This window comes from Oncorhynchus nerka, linkage group LG26 (genome assembly GCF_034236695.1).
Source record: "Oncorhynchus nerka isolate Pitt River linkage group LG26, Oner_Uvic_2.0, whole genome shotgun sequence".
Taxonomy (NCBI): Eukaryota; Metazoa; Chordata; class Actinopteri; order Salmoniformes; family Salmonidae; genus Oncorhynchus; species Oncorhynchus nerka.
Window position 1 is genome coordinate 42741566 of NC_088421.1, and position 27751 is coordinate 42769316.

At 40.9% G+C, this 27751-nt stretch overlaps 2 protein-coding genes and 1 long non-coding RNA gene across 9 annotated transcripts in view; 1 reads left to right on the forward strand and 2 right to left on the reverse strand.

The window, feature by feature from the left end:
• Nucleotides 1-27751, reverse strand: part of LOC115119072 (zinc finger protein OZF-like) — a 54962-nt gene that overhangs the window by 20004 nt on the left and 7207 nt on the right. The window contains exons 1-2 of one of the 5 annotated variants that reach the window (XM_065010748.1): nt 25281-25485; nt 23193-24894 (exon numbers count right to left, since the gene is read on the reverse strand). In XM_065010748.1, coding sequence (XP_064866820.1) covers nt 23744-24894; nt 25281-25485 — 1356 coding nt within the window. In that variant the 3' untranslated portion in view covers nt 23193-23743. Of the gene's footprint in view, nt 1-4645; nt 5231-23192; nt 24895-25280; nt 25486-27751 lie in introns of those variants that run through there. The other 4 variants (XM_065010749.1, XM_065010747.1, XM_065010745.1 and 1 more) reach the window with 4 other exon arrangements.
• LOC135564754 (zinc finger protein 239-like) lies at nt 7393-17814 on the reverse strand. 3 transcript variants are annotated; one of them, XM_065010758.1, is made up of 3 exons: nt 16197-17814; nt 10194-10383; nt 7393-9085 (listed from the first exon to the last, which is right to left on the reverse strand). In XM_065010758.1, exons 1-3 carry the CDS (start codon nt 16203-16205, stop codon nt 8160-8162), a joined length of 1125 nt encoding a protein of 374 aa, XP_064866830.1. In that variant the 5' UTR covers nt 16206-17814; the 3' UTR covers nt 7393-8159. The 3 variants fall into 3 exon arrangements, with proteins under 3 accessions (XP_064866830.1, XP_064866831.1, XP_064866832.1); XM_065010759.1 differs by having other exon boundaries at nt 7394-9085; nt 10206-10383; XM_065010760.1 differs by having other exon boundaries at nt 8963-9051.
• LOC135564759 (uncharacterized) lies at nt 13147-26740 on the forward strand. The gene is made up of 2 exons (XR_010461261.1): nt 13147-13503; nt 25323-26740. It is a non-coding gene; the product is annotated as an uncharacterized LOC135564759 (long non-coding RNA).

Below are 27751 nucleotides of genomic sequence, written 5' to 3' on the forward strand. Positions count from 1 at the left end.
TATTGAAAGCCATTTCATGAAACTCCCGATGAACAGTTAGTGTGCTGACGTTGCGTCCAGAGGCAGTTTGGAACTCGGTAGGGAGGGTTGCAAAAGAGATGATTTTTACAGGCTATACGCTTTAGTCCTCGGTGGTCAGACTCAGATATTGTGTGGCGTACCAGTTCTCCATGGAGCCAGTGTTAATCCTCGATGTTTCTACGTCACAATAACAGCACTTACAGTTAACTGGGGAAGCTTTAGCAGGGCAGAAATTTGGCATACTGACATGTTGGACAGGTGGCATCCTATGGTGATGCCACGTTGAAAGTCACTGAGGTCTTCAGTAAGGCCATTCTACTGCCAATATTTGTCTATGGAGATTGCATGTGTCATGTATTGTCATATTATGTCTTGTTACTGTTCTTTCTCTTCACTCCGTCTCCCTCTGCTGGTCGTATTAGGTTACCTTCTCTTTCATTCCTCCCCCCAGCTGTTCCTCATCTTCTCTAACTTCCTCGTTCACCCTTTTCCCACCTGTTCCCTTTTTCCCTCTGATTAGGTCTCTATTTCTCTCTCTGTTCCTGCTTCTTTCTTTGTCAGATTCTCGTTTGAGTTTCTCATGCCAGAACCAAACTATCGTCTCGTTTGCTTCACCCTTGTCCCGTCCTGTCGGAATCTGCCTGTTCATCTGATGCTACGTGTGATCAGGTACCTCTGTCCTCTACGACCCGCGCCTACCCAGAGAGACCAGCAGTCTGTCGCCGCTAACCCTGCTATTCTCCTCTGCTGCTAAGAAGGGGACTCTAACCCAGCTATTCTCCTCTGCTGCTAAGAAGGGGACTCTAACCCAGCTATTCTCCTCTGCTGCTAAGAAGGGGACTCTAACCCAGCTATTCTCCTCTGCTGCTAAGAAGGGGACTCTAACCCTGCTATTCTCCTCTGCTGCTAAGAAGGGGACTCTAACCCAGCTATTCTCCTCTGCTGCTAAGGGGACTCTAACCCAGCTATTCTCCTCTGCTGCTAAGAAGGGGACTCTAACCCAGCTATTCTCCTCTGCTGCTAAGAAGGGGACTCTAACTCTGCTATTCTCCTCAGCTGCTAAGAAGGGGACTCTAACCCAGCTATTCTCCTCTGCTGCTAAGAAGGGACTCTAACCCAGCTATTCTCCTCTGCTGCTAAGAAGGGGACTCTAACCCAGCTATTCTCCTCTGCTGCTAAGAAGGGACTCTAACCCAGCTATTCTCCTCTGCTGCTAAGAAGGGACTCTAACCCAGCTATTCTCCTCTGCTGCTAAGAAGGGGACTCTAACCCAGCTATTCTCCTCTGCTGCTAAGAAGGGACTCTAACCCAGCTATTCTCCTCTGCTGCTAAGAAGGGACTCTAACCCAGCTGTTCTCCTCTGCTGCTAAGAAGGGGACTCTACCCAGCTATTCTCCTCTGCTGCTAAGAAGGGGACTCTAACCCAGCTATTCTCCTCTGCTGCTAAGAAGGGACTCTTCTGTAAATATCAGAAGGACTTTTGTTTCATTTGTCGCCCTCTCTGCGGGTTGTCTATTTTGCCATTATCTACATCTGAAGAGGATCTATGTCTTCCCTGTGTTTTTACAGTAAAGGACTCTGTTTTTGTTAAACCGCTTTTGGGTCCTCACTCAAGTGCATAACAGAATGGCTGTGTGCTCAATTTTATTCACCGGTCAGCAACGGGTGTGGCTGAAATAGCCAAATCCAATCATTTGAAGGGGTGTCCACATACTTATGAATGTACTGTATTTATACTCTGACTAATATTTATATATTTCTTAAATCCATTCTTTTACTTTTAGATGTATGTAACATTATTGTTGTGTATTGTTAGATGTTACTGCACTGTTGGAACTAGGAACACAAGGATTTCACTACACCCTCAATAAGATCTGCTATGTGTATGGACCAATACAATCTGATTTGATTTGTTTTCTCAGCTACAGTTTGAATTGTGTCCTGTCTGACAATGAAATATGGCAAGATCTTACCATAGCGGACTATGGAGTAGCTAGCTAGCGTTTGTGGTAGAAATGTCAACATTGTTATTCAAATGACCTATAGAATATTTTTTAATTAGTACTTTTACACAGTCTGTTGGCCTGAGAGGAGCCTCTGAGGCTTAATGATGGCAGTTGATTTATGATGCCTTGGTGATAAGACCTAAAGACTACATTCCATTGCATGATTAGTGTCTGTGTCAAATGCTGGTCTGTCTGCCAGGGCCAGGAAAACTCTCCCCCCAGTTTCTCTTTCCCACATCACAAATGGACACTGGACTTCATCTGTTGTGGGAAGGACCCAGTGTCCCATGTTTATACATAAATTATAATACAACAAGCAGTAAATGACCGAGACAGGCATTTGGCGCCATGTAAATCTCGCTGTCTGTTACTGTCTGTACCCTTGTATAATTTCACAAATCTGTTACTTATGAGGACTCAGGAGGACTATAAAAAGTAGTAACCTAACCCTGCTTATTTGGGCTTTTTGCTCTACACCATCTGGTGACCGTTAACCCTCCATTACTGCAGTAATTATTAATAAAGTTGGATGGTTTTGTAGAAATATAAAAGTCTCTCCTTTTGATTAGAATAATTACCACGACATGTTGAAAAAGTCCATGGAATGCATTATAAGGTAGCTGCATGACAATTTTGTTTAACTGATGTATCTATTTGTGGGAAAAAATGTAACGTTAGGACTGCCGTTTAGACATGAACTAGCTATGGTTGTCAGCAGTTCTTGTCTGCTGGCTAACTAATGGCTGAAGTCATTTGTGTAACAAACCTTCAATAAACAATTACAGTTAGTTACCTTTCTTTGCCTGTTCGTTATCTACAGAGGCTAGCTGCTGGACTTTGGACAAGCAAGCTAACGTTAGCTAATAGCAGCTGTATTGTTATCAAGCAACCAAGTTGCTGACCCGTTTAGATAGAACCGAATGTAGCTGAAAATAAATTAGTAACATCAGAAATGCTACAAAAAAGGTAGCACAACGTAACCAAGACTACGGAGATGATTGTGGACTACAGGAAAAGGAGGACCGAGCACGTCCCCATTCTCATCGACGGGGCTGTCGTGGAGCAGGTTGAGAGCTTCAAGTTCCTTGGTGTCTACGTCAACAAACTAGAATGGTCCAAACACACCAAGACAGTCGTGAAGAGGGCACGAAAGCCTATTCCCCCTCAGCAAACTAAAAAGATTTGGCATGGGTCCTCAGATCCTCAAAAGGTTCTACAGCTGCAACATCGAGAGCATTGCATCACTGCCTGGCACGGCAATTGCTCGGCCTCCGACCGCAAAGCTCTTCAGAGGGTAGTGCGTACGGCCCAGTACATCACTGGGACAAAGCTGCCTGCCATCCAGGACCTCTACACCAGGCGGTGTCAGAGGAAGGCCCTAAAAATTGTCAAAGACCCCAGCCACCCGTCATAGTGTTCTCTCTGCTACCGCATGGCAAGCAGTACCGGAGTGCCAAGTCTACGACAAAAAGGCTTCTCAACAGTTTTTACCCAAAAGCCATAAGACTCCTGAACAGGTAATCAAATGGCAACCTGGACTATTTACATTGTGTTCCCCAACCCCTCTTTTATGCTGCTGCTACTCTGTTTATCTTATATGCATAGTCACTTTAACTATACATTCATTTAACTATACATACTACCTTAATTGGACTGACCAACCAGTGCTCCCGCACATTGGCTACCCAGACTATCTGCATTGTGTCCCGCCACCCACCGACCCCTCCTTTACGCTACTGCTACTCTGTTCATCATATATGCAGTCACTTAACCATATCTACATGTACATACTACCTCAATCAGCCTGACTAACCAGTGTCTGTAAATAGCCCTGCTACTGTTATTTTCAACTGTCTTTTTACTGTTGTTTTATTTCTTTATTTACCCATTGTTCACCTAATATGTTTTTTTTGCACTATTGGCTAGAGCCTGTAAGTAAGCATTTCATTGTATGGTCTACACCGGTTGTATTCGGCGCACGTGACAAAAAAACTTTGATTTGACATCATTGATTCTTAATTGACAGAAATGTGCACCCGAGGTAGTGCTGGAATAGTGGATCCAGCCCGTTTTCTTTGTGACTTGCGGTAACTAAATCAATAGTTATTTAGTAGTTCGAAAATGTCGGAAACATTAACTGGCTTGACCATGCATAAGGTCATGTAACTGTTTGTTAAATACAAAATGTTTTGTGGATTTCACCGGTTTTATGATTGAACAAAAGTTGTGCTTGAATTTATTCTGCCACTGTATTCTTGTCTCGGCTGTGTCAAGGCATATGAACTAACAGGTTATAGAGCAAACACAATTATCACAACACATAGGTTGTAATATGGCTATTGTTCTGCCTTGGCTTCCCGGTGACTTTACCCCACACCGTTACTGCAAGATGTAGGCTCATTTCTCCATGGTTCTGACTTAACCTGCCATTGCCTTGTATCAATCTGTGTGCTTTAGGCTAAGACAAAATATCCCTCGTTTTTATTTCCACAATTGTTTATTTTGTCCAGCTGTTCAAATGAAACGAATGGATATGGGAGGTCAGAAGATGACAACTAGGCCTAGACATGTTATACACCACAATAAGCAAATTGTTAATAAAAGTAAACTAAACTTACCCGATCCATCGTGGAAGCTATTCTTTCTTCAAATAAAAACATGACAGTAAATCTGTAGCTATCCTACACTACAGTTACTTTCTTTGTTGCAGAATTCAGATCAGACAAAAACAGCTAGACCAGAGCGATCAGACGTCCTTTTCAATATCAAAACTTCAGTGGTGACAAATACATGTCTGATGTAGGCTAATCTCACCTAGATTTGACCTGATCTATTAAAATAAAAACGTTTAAAGCCCTATTCACCAAGAATCCTGTTATCTGTTATCGTCTAACTCTACCCGAGAGTCTGTTGGAACAACGTCCTCTTCAAGAGTCCAGATAGACAATTAAAACTAAGGCCCAGTAAAGGAAGCCTATAAAATACCAGACTGATTACAGCAGCGCTATCCGTGCAGCGAACCAGTGAAACCCAATGTATGTTCAATCCGACGTCTGCAGTGGAATTTTAAAGCAATGCAACCGTGCTAGATGTTAGGGCATTCACACTTCCTGCGAGAAGGGCTGTTGAAAAGCAACAAAACATCTTCTTCTTCTCTTCGGTATTATGGAGGTTTGCATACAATTATTATTGGTGCATGCTGCCACCTACCGATTTGTCTTTTTATCAGCTTACTATTTTCATTACACTTCGTGACAAAAATTGCCGAGCCAACTAACCCTACACCCATTAAAACTTCATAATTATTCCACATCTTTGGCCCTCTGATCCTACACCAGGCCAACAGCCTGGGATGACGGGATATTATCCTTCAAAACACCTTGGAACTCTGCAGTAAAATATTATACACCCAAGTACTTCTCAACAGCTGCCACCACAACATCTATCCACTGTGTTTTACATTCTATTCCTGTGGTACAGTTGACAACCATGGCCATGAACTTGGCCAAAACTTACTGAAGCATGTTATTCCTATCACTCTCTATTGACCTCGGCCTAATCACAGGGATCCTCTCAGGATCCCTCACCCTGGACCCATCTTCCTCTACTACTCTCTTCACTGCCTCAGCATACAACACCTTCTGCACTACTGTGATCCTGGTAACCTCAACCTGTCTTTCTCTCACTGGACACATCTGATCTCCAGCACCATGTGTACCCCTACAGTTTATACACACAACTTTTTACATCAATACTACACATTCCTTTCTCTCAGGTCCTCCTGCACACTTCTCACATCTAGGAATCTCCCTGATACACACTGCTGGAAGGAAGTAGTCAAGGAAGAGTTTGTGTTTACACAGGAAGTACCCCCCCCCCCCCCCCCACTTACCATCAAATGATAATTAGGATAAAAGTAGACATCATGCAAGACAACAACCCCTTAAAAGCTCCTGCACATCATCTCCAGCTGACACCTTTGCTAACAGGTATTGTCATTTAAATCTTGCCCATAACAGGTCCCAGAATTGTCAATTTAAAGAAATGTAGCCAATTTATTCATTACTACGTTTAGCTATTAGATAGTTAATCCAGAGATTCTTACCTTTAATGCTAGATCATTGATTGCAAGATATTAGCTCTTGTCCCTTAGTATTTTAATGAATGCATAACGGTAAACCTAGACACTTGCATCTTATAGTATTCTGAGTGGTGACTCAAGGCTCGCTACCTTGGCTAGATTCATTGATACAATTATGGGTCTTAAGCATCATGTAATATTGGAGTCAAAATGTTCTTCACTCTTCACCTTCTTCTGGCAACGGTCCATACTTGATCCCTTACTCTTTTTAATTTGCTTTTATGATCTTAATCTTTTCCAAACGTGTATTTTTGTCCTGTTTCGTCAATCTGATAAATACAATACATTATCAAAGTATGTTTGTCTATTTGAATCTTTTTCTCGCTCTTCCGTTGACATCAAAGTCCTGAGGCATGGAGTGACCTCTGAAGAGTGGAGATTAGGGTGGAGGTGGTAGCCAATGATGGGGTGGGGGTGCGGTTTGGGGTTCTCCCCGTCCGAGGCCTGGCCACTTTTTAAAGGTAATTTTTTATGACATTTCAGAACCACTTGTCAAACCAAGTTAAAAATGTATAATTTTTATTTTTAAAGCAATGACAGGCAATTCTGATATGCATCCTAGATTTAAAAGTTCACATTTCTGTCGATCTGAACATTCTGAAGATGTGTCTGATGGACAGCTATGAATCTAATATTTCCAATGATATATGATTAAAGGGTAAACATGAGTAATAACCTGATGTACTGTATGCTGACATTGTCATAGGGGTTTACCCTATGGGCAAACTGAAAGGGATGGAGGGATGAATAGAAATAGTGATAAACACACAGAAAGGTACTATTGCTGCTGTGATTGAACACATTTTACACTCCAGGGACACAGTGATTAATTTTCTTTTAAGGTCTATGAGACATTTTCACCCGACTGAGCCCCTGGCTCATTGACCATAAGGCCTACAGATTAATTCAGTTAAAAAAGATAATTGTGTGTGTGTGTGATTGTGCAGTTGTGTACATTTCAATAACTATTTTCTTTTCATTTTAGATGTGTGTATTTTTGTGTATTGTTAGATATTACCGCAATGTTGGAGCTATGAACACAAGCATTCATACATCTGCAATAACATCTGCTAAATATGTGTATGTGACCAATAACATCTGCTAAATATGTGTATGTGACCAATAACATCTGCTAAATATGTGTATGTGACCAATAACATCTGCTAAATATGTGTATGTGACCAATAACATCTGCTAAATATGTGTATGTGACCAATAACATCTGCTAAATATGTGTATGTGACCAATAACATCTGCTAAATATGTGTATGTGACCAATAACATCTGCTAAATATGTGTATGTGACCAATAACATCTGCTAAATATGTGTATGTGACCAATAACATCTGCTAAATATGTGTATGTGACCAATACAACTTGATGATGAAACTGTGTATTTGTGTGTGAGTACAAGGGCATAGGTTTGTGTGTGTGGGTTTATAATTGGTGGAGGGTGGTATGTGTATACTATAAACATTAGTGAAGTAACAGATTAAACATTGGTTTAGGTGTTATTACATGATCGGTTGAAGTCATTACATTTTTCATAAAAAGTTGTTACATGATACTGTAACTTACTACATTAAATGGAAAAGTTATTACTATAACAATTTAACATTTTATCATATTAACCAACAAGATATTACATTTCCCGGTTTTATTACATTATAAATCTAAAAGTTATTACATTAACCGTTGTCACAAGACACAGCATGCATAGATCTTACCTTGACCTCATGAATATTATTATTCAATGCGTCATTGATTAGTTTTAGGAGTACGTAAACACACGTTGACTATGACATTCTATGATAACATTTATCCATTTAAATCCCAATGTGCAATATTACATAGACACAGGGGAGAACTGATCCTAGATCAGAGCTGCATATTATGCTCCAGAGGTTACCATGGTGATCAGACTAAGGCAACCTTCTAAGAATGGGAGATGGATATGACTGTTCACTAGATGTTTTCTATTGATCCATTATTTAGTGATCTGGAACCAGTGTCAGATAGGAGGGAGAGGAAATATGGCACATTTCTGCTTTCTGGTGTTTTTTCATTGGCCCTAAATGAGCAAAGCTCTTTCCACATAGACAGGCATAAGGTTTCTCTCCAGTGTGTGTTCGTTGGTGTGTATTTAGGGTCCATGATAGACTGAAACTCTTCCCACACTGATCACAGCTATAAGGTTTCTCTCCGGTGTGTGTTCGCTGGTGTCTATTCAGGTGTTCTGATAGCGCAAAGCTCTTCCCACACTGATCACAGCTATAAGGCTTCTCTCCAGTGTGTGTTCGCTGGTGTCTATTCAGGTGTCCTGATAGAGCAAAGCTCTTCCCACATAGACAGACATAAGGCTTCTCTCCAGTGTGTGTTACCAGGTGTGTAGTCAGCTCTCCTGACCGAGCAAAGCTCTTCCCACACTGATTACAGCTATAAGGCTTCTCTCCAGTGTGTACACGCTGGTGTATGGTTAGAATTCCCGTGTTAGCAAAGCTTTTACCACAATCAAGGCAGGGGTAAGGCTTCTCCCCTGTATGCATTCTCAGATGAGATTTGAAGGTGTTAGAAGCAGCAAAACTCTTCCCACACTGTGAGCATCTGTAAGGTTTCTCTCCTGTATGAATTCTCAGATGAGATTTGAAGGCGTTAGAAGCAGCAAAACTCTTCCCACACTGAGAGCAGCAGTACGGTTTCTCTCCGGTGTGACTCCTTTGGTGCATTATGAAACCACTCCTGCTAGTGAAACTCTTCCCACAGTCAGAGCAGCAGTGGTGATGTTTCTTCCCTGTACGTCTGTGCTTCTTGAGGTGTTCTGATCGGGAGAGACTCTTCTCTATCTTGTCACAAACATGTTGTTGAGGCTCCCCAAATAAGTCCCTACCATTGAGAGAGCGACAGTTAAGGGTGTCCCCTGCGAAACAAAGACATTGAATGAATAGTTTTTGAAATATGGGTCCATAAACATATCACCATCGATATACACTCAGTAGCCAGTTTATTAGGTACACTACCCCGTTCATGAAAATAGACCACTCCTACAGACAGTGTCACGCAGCTGTGGCTTGCTATATAAAGCAGGCAGACAGGCATTCAGTTACTGTTTGATTGAACATTAGAATTGGCAAAGCAAGTGACGTAAGCGACCTGAGTGACGATGCCAAGTGAGCTGGATCCAGTATCTCAGGAACGTCCGACCTCCTGGACTTTTCACGCACGACAGTGTCTAGGGTTTACCAAGAATGGTGCGACAAACAAAAAACATCCAGTCTGAGGTAGTCCTGTGGGTGAAAACAGCTTGTTGACGAGAGAGGTCGAAGGAGAATGGAAAGAATTGTGCAAACAGAAAAATAACGGCGCAGTACAACCGTGGTGTGCAGTGTGGCATCTTGGAACGCACAACTCGTCGATCCTCGTCACTGATGAGCTATTTAAGTAGACGACTACACTGTTCCACTACTATCAGCTAAAAACAAGAAGAAGCTACTCCAGTAAGAACGCAATCACCAACACTGGACAATTAAGGAGTGGAAAAACATTACCTGGTCCGGCGAATCCCAGTTCCTGTTGCGTCATGCTGATAAGAGTCAGGACTGGGTGTAAGCAGGATGAGTTCATGGCACAGCCAGTTGTCAACGGTACAGGATGTTGGTGATGGTGTACTGGTGTGGGGAATGTTTTTCCTGGCACAAGTTAGGTCCCTTGATACCAATTCAGCAACATTTTAACGCCACAGTGCTGACCAAACCCAATAGAGTATCTTTGGGATGAGATGGAACGGACTGTTGGCAGCACGAATGTGCCACCGTCCAATCTGCAGCAACTGCGTGATTCCATTGCGTCAACATGGACCAACATCACCGGGGAACGTTTCTGACACCTTGTAGAATCCATACCCTGAAGAATTCAGGATGTTCTGGAGGAAAAGGGGGGTCCGATCGGGTACTAGATTGGTGTACCTAATAAACTGGCCAATGATTATATATTGTTAATCAATCAATTAACAGAAGTTGCACACACACCATTGTTCTTACTTGGTGAAATCAAGTCTTCCTCCTCGTGACCCCCTCTCAAAGTTCCACTCTGCCCTGGTGTTTTCCTGCAGTCGACCAGCCTCACAGACAGGCTCTTCAGACCCAGCAGTAAGGCGATATCAGGAGAGTTGCGACCAGGGGACTCCGGCAGGGTGGAGGGGGACGGACTAGCTCTATCCTGGTGACCACAGGAAGAATTGTACATAGAATATCATTAGACCAAACATTTGATTACTTTAGTCTAAATCTCTGATTGGTGCATCCTTATATCTCCTTTCTCTTTTAGTGTGTAATTGTTCACTACTTTCCACAAATGTACAGATTTTTTCAAACGGAAGTGGTTTATATATATTTTTTACTCTTAGTACAAATGCCAAAATTGATAACACTTGTAATGCCCCATTTTATGTTCAGAACCTTTGAGTATTCATTGGAGTTGAACACATCGTTCACCCCTGAGTTAGTCTTGGTGAACCCAGAAATAACGTCTCACGTAATTGGTCAGCCGCTCTATTCAGTTCTGGGTTCATACACGTTAGGAGAGATTAGGAGATGTTAGAACGAGGAGCGGAACCGGAATGAGGAGCTCCCCAGTCTCTTTCAAGATACGGGCTGAATGTCCCCTTCCCTTCCGAAATGTGAAAGATGGTAACACCTGCTAAATCATGTTGTTCAAATAACCAGTGATGAAAAACCTAAACACCAGAACTATTGCTGCTCGTTATCCCACTTGGAGCATGTTGAGAAAATGTCAGTCTCATAGTTTCAGTATTCTTATACAGTACATACATAGAAGAAACCATCAGATATGGGGGTATTGTGGCATGTAGTAGAAACCTACAGTAAAAAGATATTGTGTAGCCTGGTGAAATTTCTGCCCCATGCAACATTGTTCAAGATCCACTTTTCTATGTGACTTGTTACTGTAACAGCAGCCACATCTAAAATGGTTGGTTTCCATCGTATCAACAACATTCAGATAATGAGTGGATTATACCACCCAAGTATTTCAGCAGTGCATGTACACTACATCATTTCAAATGGTTTTTAGATTTTTTTTTAACTGAAAGTAAACTAGACACTATATCATTTTAGTTTCGTAGCTCAGATTTGAGCAGTTTGATTAAATTATTGTTAAATGTCTTAACAAACAACAGGAAGATATTTTCAAAAGTAATCAACTGAAAATGGCCTAAGAGTTTTGAAACAGATTTTTGTGCTTAGAGTTGTGAAAATGTACCACATCCTTGTGAAAATTGCACCAAAGACAATTGGCAGAGTCATGGGCTAGGGGGGAGTTTCCACCATATGTTTTATACCAGCCATTTCCCTTCAAATCAGTGAAGGAAAGTGAACAAGTGCACAGTTAGGGAGGACAGAAAGATGACTAGAGATTCATTAACATTATCTTGGCAGAAGCAGAGCTAGCGTGAGGGCCACGTAGGACTGTTCCTGCAGATACAAAGAAACCATTATTTAACACTATAAAATATTTATAGTGTTACATATAAAATATTATGTAACACTATAAAACATGTAACACTATAAAGACTTATTTAACACTAATTATTATGTTACACTATAAAACATGGCAAAAGTGAATTGGTCTAGGTGGTTGTTGCTTATTTTATAAAGCAAAAGTACCCTACAGCTGTGTGTCACTACACCTCCTTGAGGGTACACCTGGGACTGGTAGCTGCACTGCTGGTTGGCTGCTGGTGGGGGAAGGACCAGGGAATTTATAAAGTAAGTTATTTATTAACTTTAATAGTTTAAATAAGTTAACACACTGCCGGGACTTGAGGTAGGCCTACACTAGAAGAATGACAATCTAACATATCTTTAGGCAGGAATTAAGAAAATAAAAGATTCAAAAGAACAGAATAGCATATTCTAAGTTTAAAGGTAGACTCAGAGATATGACATGTACAAAGTAAACAGCATGGTGGGTCAATTTCCGCAATAACCAAGAACGTTGAAGCACAAGGCTAAACTTCTCCAATGTTTGATTTAAAAAATATATATATATATATTTTACTAGGCAAGTCAGTTAAAGAACAAATTCTTATTTTCAATGACGGCCTAGGAACAGTGGGTTAACTGCCTGGGGCAGGGGCAGTTCAGGGAATGACAGATTTGTACCTTGTCAGCTTGGGGATTCGAACTTGCAACCTTTCGGTTACTAGTCCAACGCTCTAACCACTAGGCTACCCTGCCGCCCCAAAAAATGATACTGAACAAATACATAATGCCATTTCAAATATTTTAGTACACATGAGGAAATGAGTCAGTTGAAATGACTTCATTAGGCCCTAATCTATGGATCCCACATGACTGAGAATACAGACATGCATCTGTTGGTTACAGCTACCTTAAAAAAAAGGTCTTCACAATGGGCCTCAGGATCTCATCGCTGTATTTTTGTGCATTCAAATTGACAATCGATCAAATGCAATGGCGTTTGTTGTCCGTAGCTTATGCCTGCCCATACCATAACCCCACCATGGGGCACTCTGTTCACAATGTTGACATCAGCACTCCGCTCACCCGCAAAATACACATGGTCTGCAATTGTCAGGCCTGGTTGGAGGTACTGCCAAATCCTCTAAAACAACGTTAGAGGCGTCATATGGTAGAAATTAACAGTACATGTTCTGCCAACAGCGCTGCTGGACATTCTTGCAGTCAGCATGCCAATTACACGCTCACTCAAAACTAGGAGACATCTGTGGCATTGTTTTGTGTGACAAAACCGCACATTTAGAGTGGCCTTTTATAACAACTTCTTGATATGCCACACCTGTCAAGTGGATGGATTATCTTGTAAAGGAGAAAGGCTCACTAACCGAGATGTAAACACACTTCTGCAAAAAAAATAGAGAAATAAGCTTTTTGTGGGATCTTTTGTTTCAGCTCATGAAACATGGGACCAACACTTCACATGTTGCATTTATATTTTTGTTCAGTGTTTATGAAAGCAAGACCATCATGATTCATTGACCGGGCGTTTTTTTATTGTAGAAATGTGGAGCCTGCCTGTATTTCCTTAGACCTTTCGAGCAATACATGTCATTCAGAAGAAAAACATATTTTCTTGCCCTCATTAGCGCCTCACCACTAGAACGGCAGTGCAAATATCCAACACATGGGCTAGTCCACCATCCAGATCAGAGTTGGAAAAATAATCAAGCCCGTCAAATGGTTCGTTTGGCACTGTTGATCTACACAGATGTGGATTAAAATGTCAGGAAGACGAGAGAAGGAGCATAATAGAATCTATTCTGGATGTTCGGAACTGGTGAGTTTGTCCTGATGTTAGCAAGCAGGCGTTTGCTCACTGCAGTGGACAACATGCTCTTTACATTTGTATTGTTTTCTCAGCTACAGTTTGACTTGTGTCCTGTCTGACAATGAAATATGGCTAGATCTTACCGTAGCTTGGCGACAGAGTAGCTAGCTAGTGCTGTAAAAGCCAAATTGCATTGCAAGGTAGTATCGTGACAATTTCCACAAAGTTTGTTGTTGGTTTTTAAATTATATAGTTAGCCATCTATGTTTTGTGGAAATATTTAGGGCTGACATTTGGAAGTGAATTATCTATCGTTAGATGCCTTCTGTGTTCAGGTCAGCTGTTGTTGCATGACTCTAGCAAGCTAATGGCTTAAGTTATTTGTGTAACAAATCTTCCGTAAACAAATATAGCTAGATACATTTATTTGCCTGTTCATTCGCTAGCTTTCAACTGTTAGCTATTTACAGAGGCTAGCTGTTGGACTTTGGACAAGCAAGCTAATGTTAGCTAATAGCAGCTGTGTTGTTGCAGAACAACAGAGTTTCTGACTCGTTCAGATAGAACTCTGAGATTCGGCTGAAATATGTCAGCATTGTCAAATGCTACAAAAAGGAGCTCATTGTTGGTTCCTAATGGACAGAATTATGCTTGTGAGAGCGATTATTTATAAAATGTAATAAAATCTGTTGAACCTACACATTTAGTCAATCCGACATTTTTAAATGACATGGTCACTTTATGGTAGCGTTATGCTTGTTTTAAATCTGACTTCTAGACTTGAGGCATGTGGGCGTAGAAAATACTCTGAAAACTCAATTGCTAAAGACCCTGTTAGAAATTCGGTATATGGTACTCGGTAACGGCTGGACAGATCATGAGGTGGGGAGTGTGTTGTGTTTATCCAATCAAGTTCATTTGCGAGATTTCATCGACATTGGCGTCATAATGGCTTAGATTCGATGGTAGGGGAATTGTACTTTATCGTTGAGCTCCAACCAATGAATACTCCTCTCAATGGTCAATACATATCATCAGCAATACAGAGTTTATATACATCACTGGTGTAGCCTCTCAATGGTCAATACAGAGTTTATATACATCACTGCCTCTCAATGGTCAATACATATCATCAGCAATACAGAGTTTATATACATCACTGGTGTAGCCTCTCAATGGTCAATACAGAGTTTATATACATCACTGGTGTAGTCTCTCAATGGCCAATACAGAGTTTATATACATCACTGGTGTAGCCTCTCAATGGTCAATACAGAGTTTATATACATCACTGGTGTAGCCTCTCAATGGTCAATACAGAGTTTATATACATCACTGGTGTAGCCTCTCAATGGTCAATACAGAGTTTATATACATCACTGGTGTAGCCTCTCAATGGCCAATACAGAGTTTATATACATCACTGGTGTAGCCTCTCAATGGTCAATACAGAGTTTATATACATCACTGTGTAGCCTCTCAATGGCCAATCAGAGTTTATATACAATGGTGTAGTCAATACAGAGTTTATATACATCACTGGTGTAGCCTCTCAATGGTCAATACAGAGTTTATATACATCCTGGTGTAGTCTCTCAATGGCCAATACAGAGTTTATATACATCACTGGTGCCTCTCAATGGTCAATACAGAGTTTATATACATCAATGGTCAATACAGAGTTTATATACATCACTGGTGTAGCCTCTCAATGGTCAATACAGAGTTTATATACATCACTGGTGTAGCCTCTCAATGGTCAATACAGAGTTTATATACATCACTGGTGTAGCCTCTCAATGGTCAATACAGAGTTTATATACATCACTGGTGTAGCCTCTCAATGGTCAATACAGAGTTTATATACATCACTGGTGTAGCCTCTCAATGGTCAATACAGAGTTTATATACATCACTGGTGTAGCCTCTCAATGGCCAATACAGAGTTTATATACATCACTGGTGTAGCCTCTCAATGGTCAATACAGAGTTTATATACATCACTGGTGTAGCCTCTCAATGGTCAATACAGAGTTTATATACATCACTGGTGTAGCCTCTCAATGGTCAATACAGAGTTTATATACATCACTGGTGTAGCCTCTCAATGGTCAATACAGAGTTTATATACATCACAGCCTCTCAATGGTCAATACAGAGTTTATATACATCACTGGTGTAGCCTCTCAATGGTCAATACAGAGTTTATATACATCACTGGTGTAGCCTCTCAATGGTCAATACAGAGTTTATATACATCACTGCCTCTCAATGGTGCCAATACAGAGTTTATATCAATGGTCAATACAGAGTTTATATACATCACTGGTGTAGCCTCTCAATGGTCAATACAGAGTTTATATACATCACTGGTACAGAGTAGCCTCTCAATGGTCAATCACTGAGTTTATATACATCACTGGTGTAGCCTCTCAATGGTCAATACAGAGTTTATATACATCACTGGTGTAGCCTATGCTTAATTATTTTCGCTTCTGACTTGACCTGCTGGTTGCGCATTGCTTGTATCATCAATATGTGTGCGATTGACTAGTGGGCTACTTTGCTGAAATAACCACCCTGGTTTATGTTGTCTAGACGTTCAAAAGGAACGCATAGATGTGGAAGATCAAAGCAAACGAGACCTAGACGTTGTCTACACCACAGTAAGGACACTGTTCATAACTGTCAACCAAACTTACCCGATCCATCTTGGAAACGATTCTTTCTTCAAATAAAAAAACATGAAAGTAAAGGTGTACGCTAGAGTTACGTTCCTTGTCAAAGCGTTCAGATAAAGAACAGTTAGACCAGCGCAACCAAATGTCCTTTTAAATATCAAAACTGGATTTAAGTTGTCACAAACAAACGTCTCATTGAGATTAATTTTACATCAGAACGATCCCGTGGAATTTTATTTGGTTTGAAAACTCGATAGATGGTAACAAAGTACTTCCTGTTGATGCTTTTCAGCTTCTTCTGTTGTGTTTAAGAGGTGCCGCCACCTACTGTACATAGTCATCAACACTTTTCTTCAAGCGGGTGAGGCGGTTCAGGGAGTATAATTTATTGCTAGAAAATAACTGTTTGTATTCCCTCATATATAGTATGTTAAATCAATGACAAATGTAGACGATTTTTGGTGTAATCAATATGTAATTAATCTATTTAAACTGTAAATTATTAGATGCATCACGTTGTCAATGCATTTTGTCCACGTGTGGTTGTATTGTTGGCAAATACAATAAAAATCACAAATCCTAAGGTATTTATATAAACAACTAAAATAGCTTGCAGCCTCTGACTGGCTGAGGTTTGCTGGAAGGTGGCAGGCTGAATATGAGATTAGAGAAATGTATTGTTATTGTCTTTCAAACAAGCTCATGGCTCAATGGCTTTCTATGGTTTATTTATTATGGATCCCCATTACTTCCTGCCAAGGCAGCAGCTACTCTTCCTGGGGTAAAGCAACATTAAGGCAGTTATATACAATTTAAAATATTACATGACAATTCATACCACTTTTCACAACACATTAAGTGTGTTCCCTCAGGCCACTTCTCTACTATCACATATCTATAATACAAAATGAATGTGTACGTGTGTGTCGAGTGCGTGTTTTATGTGTCTGTGCCTGTGTGTGTCTCTTCACAGTCCCTGCTGTTACATAAGGTTTAGTTGTATCTGTTTTTAAAATCTGATTCTACTGCTTGTTACCTGATGTGGAATAGAGTTCTATGTAGCCAATGCTCTATGTAGTACTGTGCCACTCCAATAAGCTGTTCTGGACTTGGGGACTGTGAAGAGACCTTTGGTGGCATGTGTAGTGGGGTATGCATAGGTGTCCGAGCTGTGTGCTAGTAGTTTAAACAGACAGCTCGGTACATTCAGCTTGTCAACACTTCTTACAAAACAAGTAGTGATGAAGTCAATCTCTCCTCCACTTTGAGCCATGAGAGATTGACATGCATATTAATGTTAGCTCTCCATGTACATCTAAGCGCCAGCCATGCTGCCCTGTTCTGAGCCAATTTAAATTTTCCGAGGTCCCTACTAAACAGTAGTCCAGGTGTGACAGAACTAGAGCCTGTAGGACCTGCCACTATGATGTGATTTTCAATTGCATTTGATGTCAAGCACTTATCATCAAGACAGTATCATGCTTTTAAAACTCACTTCACTGTGAAAATACATTTGAAGAAAGAAATTCAACAGCAGGTTGTTTCAAAGCCCTAACACAACAAAATGGACAGGTGATGATTATTTCAAAACATCTATATGCATATTAGAGTTATGAGTCCAAGTTGAAACCCCCCAAAAAAAAAAAAAAAAAAAACTGTATAAAAATGATGATTGTGCCGTTATACAATACTTAGCCTACTACATATTACACACGGCAGAAAAACGTGAAAATAAATGTTAAAAATAAACATTTAAGATCTCTTGTGTGTTTGAGTGTGGATTGTACTATTATGCATACTAGATGAACTGATTACCTTATGCTACATTCCAACATCTGTGAGAAAATGTATAGACCTAGGCGATGCGGTTGGTTCATTGATAGTGCAGGGCGGCTTACAGTTAGCCTACAATTATAGTGAATTTGTTTTTAGTAGGGACTTTTTTCTATTCATATTTTATTTAATAGGATGACACATTCCCTTTAGCTATACAGAATATCTCAGTCCCATATGTTTCCATCTCCTCCTCTCTCTCCTTTATTCCTTTCCTGAGCGCCTTCTTCCTTCTTGATGTTCCCCAACAGATTTCACTTGGTTTCCCAAATTAAGCATTGGTTAGCTACAGGAACAGGGTTGGAGAGCCCATGGCATACAGTGTTTGGGGGGAATAACACCTGTTGCGCAGAGAGCACATGCTCCTCAAACAGTGGTTGATGTGTGGAGTGAAATAAGTGTTTTTATATTTATTTCTTAGTTGCTCACATTAAGCACATGCTCTGCAAAAAAAAAAAAAAAGTAGCCTAACTGGTCGGTGTGCTGCCACCGTTTGCTATTCAAGTGCGTAAGGATGACATGTCTTTTCCCCCTGTTCCCTTTCCTGTTCATTTGATAATGGGCCATTCTCAATCAGAACAAATGTTACACATTAGTAAAGAAAATATGAAATTGAGAGTAGTCTGTTGGGTGAAAATCTGATCACTTGATGTGAGAACAGCTGTGCAGCCTGAGGCAAGGAACAGAGCACAAGCTTATTTTTTTTGTAACTTCCCAAAATCATCAATAGGCTATAATCGCATCATGCAGCCCATATAGAATGTCTTTGAAATCATAACATAAGGTTTATCATTTACAACTAAAGTTGCCAAATAACTCTAAAACTAGTGTATAGGACCTTTTTCAAATGATCACTTTTACATTCAACAAAGCCACTTCATATTCGCTCTGGAATGGGAAAAATATCCTATTTTATTCAGCTAAGATCAATTGTATTCTTCTTACTATGAAAATAATTTAATATAAAATAACGACATGGGCCTTATAAGCATCTTTTGTCAGCTAAATTAACCAGCCTACAGCCTTTGCAGGAAGCATGTCTGCATCCCACTGCTGGCTGGCTTCTGAAGCTAAGCAGGATTGGTCCTGGATGGGAGACCAGATGCTGCTGGAAGTGGTGTTGGAAGGCCAGTTAGGAGGCAATCTTTCCTCTGGTTTAAAAAAATATCCCAATGCCCCAGGGCAGTGATTTGGGACATTGCCCTGTATAGGGTGCTGTCTTTCGGACTGGACGTTAAACGGGTGTCCTGACTATCTGGTCACGAAAATATCCCATGGCACGTATTGTAAGAGTAGGGGTGTTAACCCTGGTGTCCTGGCTAAATTACCAATCTGGACCTCATATCATCACAGTCACCTAATCATCTCCAGCTTCCAAATGGCTCATTCATCCCCCTCCTCTGCCCTGTAACTATTCCCCAGATCGTTGCTGTAAATGAGAATATGTTCTCAGTCAATTTACCTGGTAAAATAAGGGTTAAATAAACTATGGCATGGAGCACATATGTCAGAGTCAAGGCCCGCGGGCCACATCCGGCCCGCAAGAAGGTTTTTTACGGCCCCTGGGATGATCTTGATTTATTATTAGAACCGGCCCGCAGCAAGCCGGCAGCCCGCAGATCTTTTACACGCACCAATACTACATTTCCCACAATGCAAAGGTGACGCACCGAGCAGTAGGCTGCTTCATTTCAATATTTATTGGCACAGCAGTCGTCAGCATCACAGTAAAATTAACTTTCAGATACCCATCAAAAATGGCAAAACGGAAGGTGGATACTGAGAACCGGGGGTTTCAAACAAGGTGGGAGTCGGAGTATATGTTCACGAAGGTAGCTGGAAAACCTGTGTGTCTTCTGTGTGGAGAAAGTGTGGCGGTACTGAAAGAGTATAATCTGAGACGACATTATGAAACGAAACACGCGGACAAAAACAAGAATATGGACATGGAACAAAGGCTACAAAAGGCAGAGGAATTAAAACGAGGCCTCAAATCTCGACAGGCTCTGTTCAAAAAGCCAAATCACAAGGCCAGGCTGCTGTCAAGGCCAGTTTTATTTTGGCAGAAGAGATCGCTAAATCAGCCCGGCCATTTACGGAGGGGGATTTCATCAAAAACTGCATGATTAAAGTTTGTGACGAAGTTTGCCCAGAAAAAGGCAACTCTTTTTAAATGTGAGTCTGAGCAGAAACACCATTGCCGAGAGAGTAGACCAGTTGTCCATCAATCTAAAAGAGCAGCTTGTGAAAAAGGGAAAAGATTTTATTGCATATTCCTTGGCTGTGGATGAGAGCACCGACATTTCTGACATTGCCCAGTTGTCAATTTTCATCCGCGGAGTGGACTCCAACCTAAGCGTGACAGAGGAGTTTTTGGCTTTACGTCCTATGCATGGCACAACTACGGGGCATGATTTGTATGAAGAGGTGTCAAGATGTGTAAATGAGATGGAGCTGCCTTGGGAAAAACTCGTGGGTTTGACAACCGACGGAGCACCTGCGATGTGTGGACACAGGAGCGGACTGGTGGCGAAGATACGGGAAAAGATGCAAGAGGAAAACGCGACAGGTGAGCTGACAGCTTATCATTGTATCATACACCAGGAAGCGTTGTGCGGTAAAGCCTTGAAAATGGAGCATGTAATGAGCATCATCACGCGCACAGTTAACTTTATCAGAGCCAAAGGTTTGAATCACCGCCAGTTCAAGGCATTTCTGACGGAGTTAGAAACGGAGCATGGTGATTTGCCTTATCACACAGAGGTGCGATGGCTAAGCCAGGGAAAGGTGCTTCAAAGATGTTTCGAGCTTCGTGAGGAGATTTGTCTGTTCTTGGACAGCAAAGGGAAAGACACAACACAACTCCGAGACGAAATGTTTCTGTGTGAAATGGCTTTTCTGTGTGACATTACGAGTCATCTGAATGCAATAAACTTGCAGCTGCAGGGTCGGGATCGTGTCATCTCTGATATGTACAGTACAGTGAAGGCATTTAAAACCAAACTGACTCTGTGGGAGACGCAGATGCGGAAAGAAAATTTGAGCCACTTTCCCAGCTGCCAGACCATGAAAGAGAAGCTCTCTACCAGTGCGTTCCCGAGCACACAGTTGGCTGATAAAATAGGTATGCTTGCCGCTGACTTTCGACGCCGATTTGCTGACTTTGAAGCACAAAAAGCAGGTTGGAACTGCTCGGTAACCCATTTGCTGTTGACGTGGAAAGCTCACCACCAAACCTCCAAATGGAGTTGATTGACCTCCAATGCAATGATGCACTGAGGGCAAAATATGCGGCAGTGGGTGCTGCGGAGTTCGCCCGTTTCCTCCCGGCACAATGCCCCAGCTGCGCATCCAGGCTGCTCAAACGTTGTCTATGTTTGGCAGCACATACCTGTGTGAACAACTGTTTTCTTTGATGAACCTGAACAAAACATCACACAGAAGTCGACTTACTGCTGAACACCTCCACTCAATTCTGAGGATTTCTTCAGCTCAGAGCCTTACCCCGAACATTGATGAACTTGTGGAAAAGATGGGACACCACCAAGTATCACCCTCAACCTCAAACAAGTGAACATTACTGTGCAATCACATATTTAGAGTTTTTACTCAGTTCAAGTTTAAAAGTTAAAATTTAATATTTGTTTTCACTGCATGTTACTTCTCCTTAAACAAAGTGTTGTTTTTGATTAATAGATTTTTGCACTTTATTTTTTTGTATTTCAATCCAATTATATTTTAAAAATATTTCAGTTGAGTGGATGATAGAAAATTGCTATTATTGTTTTTCTTTGAAGTAAATTTAGCCCACTTTTGCTAAAATAGAAAATATAGTCTACTGATGGTGCCTTGAATACCGGTTTCTTTCATTTAATGTTCATGTTATGGGGATATTTATATAAAGGAAATTTGTCTTTTGTGTCTGTTGAAAATTAAAGATTACTGACAGAGCCATAAGAAAATATTGCTTTATTTATCTGATCATATTGTAATATATTTGTTAGGTTTTCAGTAGGTTCAATTAGGTTCACTAGACTATATGCGTCATTTAAAAATTTTTCAATGAACATTCGAACAGTCCGGCCCTCGTCTTGTAGCTGATTTTTTTATTTGGCCCTCCGTCCATTTGACTTTGACACCCCTGGCATGGAGCATAACCAGATAATATACAGCAGGCCAACTCATATTCTGTTCTTCTGAAATACATTTTCTTCATATCATAATATTTTGTTAGTCCTGACTAAAATAAATAATGGATTTTTTTGTGATGGTGTATATTAAATAGATTTTAGACTTTCTTTTATTTTTATGTAGATGTTTCAAAGGTGTGAATCAGCAGCTTGTATGTGTGGAGACCTGGAGATGCTAAACATGCTCGTGTTAATGGTTAATAACTGTGAGACTGGCAGTCTGCATAACAATAACCGACTGACAAAATGTCACAGCCCTAAGTGGAACAACATTCCACAGGCCATAACGAACAGCCTGATCAACTCTATGCAAAGGAGATGTGTCATGTGTCATGTTGCATGAGGCAAATGCGGGTCACACCAGATGCTGACTGTTTTTCTCATCCACTCCCCTAGGTTATTTTTAAGGTATCTGTGACCAACATATGTATATCTGTATTCTCAGTCATGTGAAATCCATAGATTAGGGCCGAATTAATTAATTTAAATTACCGATTTCTTTACATGAACTGTATCTCAGTAAAATCTTTGAAATTGTTACGTTTTATATTTTTGTTCAGAGCAGATGATCAGGACAGTGAAGAGTACTATTTGCCCGAAGAGGTGAGGTCTTGCAATGAGCTATATGACTGTACTTCTTCATTCTCAAGAGGAAAGTTCAAACCCTCAGCCACAAGGTCACTGAGACGGACCAACAGGGGATCGTCTGAAAGGAACTGACATGCAGGGATGGGATTTAAGGATTTTGGTCACTGGCCAGCAGACCGCAATGTCTACTAGCCCGGGGCACATTTGGGACCTAAATCTGTGGCATTCGTTGTTTGTAAAGGCAACATTTCACTGCTGTGTCGAGCTAGTTTGGCACCTTTTCTACTAGCCCAATCTGAAAAGTACTAGCCTTGGGATAGCGTAATTTCCATCCCTGCTGACGTGTCTAACTGATTTCACAGGTCATTTGACTAATCATGTACAACAGAAGCACTCTGGAACAAAACCGATTTTGTAGTTTGTATTGGAAAAACATCGAGTTCACAAGTCCTTTGTGAGCTAGTTAGCCAACTAGTTAATGTTAGCTCACTGTTTGTGTAATCACACTTTTCCAAGTGGTGACATGTTAGCTAGCCCACCAATGCAGAGGGATATTTAGCTAATGTTTAGCTAGCTATGTTAGTTAACATTAGCTCAACATTCGTGTAGTCAGATTATTTACGTGGTGACGTGCTAGCTAACTAACTACTGTTGCCCTAGTGCTGGGCTAAAGTTAGCAAGTCTGACTACACGAACGGCGAGTTAACGTTATCTAGCTGGCTAGCTCACAAAGGACTTGTCAACCATGAAATGTCATTCATTATGCTGTCCTATGCTGGTTTTCTTTTGACCTGTGAGGAAGGTAACGTGCGTTACACACAACTAACGTTACAATCAGTGGCTTTCTAGCTAACGTACATTTTTAGAAGCCCCTAGCTAGCCAACCACTGATCTTTGACACACCCATCATGGCTTGTTGGCAGCTATCAACAGGGCTTACCTGTACTGCATATCTATCTAATGTTTCTCTGCAGTGTGTGTTCGGTGGTGTCTAATCATGTTGTAAGCTACAGCAAAGCTTTTCCCACACTGATCACAGCTATAAGGCTTCTCCCCAGTGTGTGTTCGCTGGTGTGTATTCAGGGTGGAAGCTACAGCAAAGCTTTTCCCACACTGATCACAGCTATAAGGCTTCTCTCCGGTGTGTTTTCGATAGTGTCTAATCAGGGTGGAAGCTACAGCAAAGCCCTTTCCACACTGGTAACAGCAATAAGGCTTCTCTCCAGTGTGTGTTCTCTGGTGTATAGTTCGTTTATCTGATAGAGCAAAGCTCTTCCCACACTGATCACAGCTATAAGGTTTCTCTCCAGTGTGTGTTCGCTTGTGTCTATTCAGGGTGGAAGCTCGAGCAAAGTTCATCCCACACTGACCACAGCTATAAGGCTTCACTCCAGTGTGTGTTAGCTTGTGTGTTGTCAGGTTGCCTGACTGATTGAAGCTTTTCCCACACTGACCACAGCTATAAGGCTTCACTCCAGTGTGTATACGCTGGTGTATAGTTAGGGCTTTTGATAGAGCAAAGCTCTTCCCACACTGATCACAGCTATAAGGTTTCTCTCCTGTGTGTGTTCGCAGGTGTCTAGTCAGCTCTCTTGACTGAGCAAATCTCTTCCCACACCGATCACAGCTATAAGGTTTCTCTCCGGTATGTGTTCGCTGGTGTGAATTTAAGGTCCCAGATTGACTGAAGCTCTTTCCACACTGATCACAGCTATAAGGCTTCTCTCCTGTGTGTGTTCGCAGGTGTATGTTCAGGGCTCCCAAATAAGAAAATCTTTTCCCACAATCAAGGCACGGGTAAGGCCTCTCCCCTTTATGAATTCTCAGATGAGATTTGAAGGTGTTAGAAGCAGCGAAACACTTCCCACACTGTGAGCAGCAGTACGGTTTCTCTACGGTGTGAATAATGGAGCCACTCTGGCTTGTGAAACTCTTCCCACAGTCAGAGAAGCAGTGGTGAGGTTTCTTTCCTATACGTCTCTGCTGGTGTTTCTTGAGACGTTCTGATCTGGAGAGACTCTTCTCTGTCTTGTCAGCAACATGACATGGTTGAAGCGCCCCAGATGATAAGCCCCTCCCACTGCGAGAACGGCGGTTAGGGGTGTCCCCTGTGAAACAAAAACATTGAATAACTAGGTTTTGGAAATATGGATCGATAAACAAATACTATAACAATTTAAAATAATGTTTTTTAGCAAATGCTCTTATCCAGAGTGACTTACAGGACCAATTAGGGTTAAGTACCTTACTCAAGGGCAGACAGATTTTCCACCTAGTCGGCTCAGAGATCCAAACCAGCAAGCTTTCAATTTGTGGCCCAATGCTCTAAACCAAGTCTACCTGCCTCTCTTATCATCAATACACTCAGTGGCCAGTTTATTAGGTATACCACCCTCCGTTCACAAAATTCAAACGACAATAAACTAGCAACTGAGTGTTTTTACTGTTTATAAATCAATATTGTAGTCTAATCCACACACCCCATTGTTCTTACTTGATGAAATCAAATCTCCCTCCTCGTGTCCTTCTCTCACAGTTCCACTCTGCCCTGCTGTTTTCCTGCAGTCGACCAGCCACACAGACACCCTCTTCAGATCCAGCAGTAAGGCGATACCAGGAGAGTTGTGACCAGGGGACTCCGGCAGGGTGGAGGGGGACGGACTAGCTCTGTCCTGGTGACCACAGGAAGAATTGTACATAGAATATCATTAGACCAAACATTTGATTACTTTAGTCTAAATCTCTGATTGATTGGGTGCATCCTTATAACTCCATTCTCCTGAAGTGTGTAATCGTTCACTACTTTACACAAATGTCTAGTATTTTTTTTAAATCACTTTGGCAAATTTTTCAAATGGAACTTCTTATGTTAAGAGCCTTTGATTGAGCATTCATTGGCGTTGAAACAATTAGCCGCTCAATTTAGTTCATATGTGTTAGGAGAGCTTAAGAGTTTATGGAAAGAGGAGCTCCACCATCTCAAGATACAGGCCGAATGTCCCCTCCCCTTCCAAAATGTGAAAGATTGTAACACCTGTTAAATCACTATGCATCATAGGTATATTTCACTGGTCATCCCCAAAGCCAACACCTCCTTTGGCTGCCTTTCCTTCCAGTTCTCTGCTGCCAATGACTGGAACAAATTGCAAAAATCACTGAAGTTGGAGACTTACATTTACCTCACTAACTAGTCAGCTGTCAGAGAAGCTTACCGATCGCTGCAGCTCTACACAGCCCATCTGTAAATAGCCCATCCAACTAACTACCTACCTCATCCCCATATTTGTTTTTATTTTTCTGCTCTTTTGCACACCAGTATTTCTACTCTGCACATATCACTCCAGTATAAATTGCTAAATTCTAATTACTTCACCACTATTGGCCTATTTATTGCCTTACCTCCTTACTTCAATTGCACATACTGTGTACAGATTTTTCTATTGTGTTATTGACTTTGTTTATCCCATGTGTAACTGTGTTGTTGTTGTCACACTGCTTTGCTTGATCTTCCAACATAAATTAAAAGAATGTCAATTTATACAGTTCTCAAACTGTACTTAAACTTGACACTATACAATTTGTTGAGTAGTTAAGTTTTGAGCAATTTGATTAAATTATAGTTAAATATATTGTTTACAAATTACTGGAAAATATTTTTTCATGTAATTAATTGTAAATGACCTTTGGAAACATGTGTTTAGAACTGTGAAAATGTACCACATACTTAAAAAATGCAACAAAGTGATAAAAAAAAAAAAAACTTAACGGCATTGGATTGGTGGAAGCATGGGCTCGTGGGTGTTCACACCATATGTTTTATACAAATCATTTCCTTTCAAAATCAGGGAAGTGAGCAAGTGACGACGTTGGAAGGAAAGATAATTAGGAATTCCTTAACATGGTATCTAGCCTACCAAAAAACATGATGTAACACAATAAAACATGATGTAACACTTACAAATATTATTTAAACGCCTATGCAGAAATTGCTCCACCATTTCCTGATTGCTAAAATTGCTAAGAAGTGCACTGTAGAGATTTGTTGTACCACCTAAACAAACCGCTGTGAAATATATTTTCCATAACCCAAAATATTGTATTTTCAGATGTTTGTAGCTGGTGCACAAAACCGAAAGTAAGACTGAAAAACTAAATAAAAATGGGAAGCATAGAAATAACACACACAGAACAGATTTACTGATTCTTAGACTTGCTTTCAATGAGAATGACAGATCTATAACTGACATTGCTATGTCAATTCTCCCAAAAACAAACATATTGCAGCTTTAACACTTTCAAACATGATTTAACACTAAGACATACAGTGCCTTGCGAAAGTATTCGGCCCCCTTGAACTTTGCCACCTTTTGCCACATTTCAGGCTTCAAACATAAAGATATAAAACTGTATTTTTTTGTGAAGAATCAACAACAAGTGGGACACAATCATGAAGTGGAACGACATTTATTGGATATTTCAAACTTTTTTAACAAATCAAAAACTGAAAAATTGGGCGTGCAAAATTATTCAGCCCCTTTACTTTCAGTGCAGCAAACTCTCTCCAGAAGTTCAGTGAGGATCTCTGAATGATCCAATGTTGACCTAAATGACTAATGATGATAAATACAATCCACCTGTGTGTAATCAAGTCTCCGTATAAATGCACCTGCACTGTGATAGTCTCAGAGGTCCGTTAAAAGCGCAGAGAGCATCATGAAGAACAAGGAACACACCAGGCAGGTCCGAGATACTGTTGTGAAGAAGTTTAAAGCGGATTTGGATACAAAAAGATTTCCCAAGCTTTAAACATCCCAAGGAGCACTGTGCAAGCGATAATATTGAAATGGAAGGAGCATCAGACCACTGCAAATCTACCAAGACCTGGCCGTCCCTCTAAACTTTCAGCTCATACAAGGAGAAGACTGATCAGAGATGCAGCCAAGAGGCCCATGATCACTCTGGATG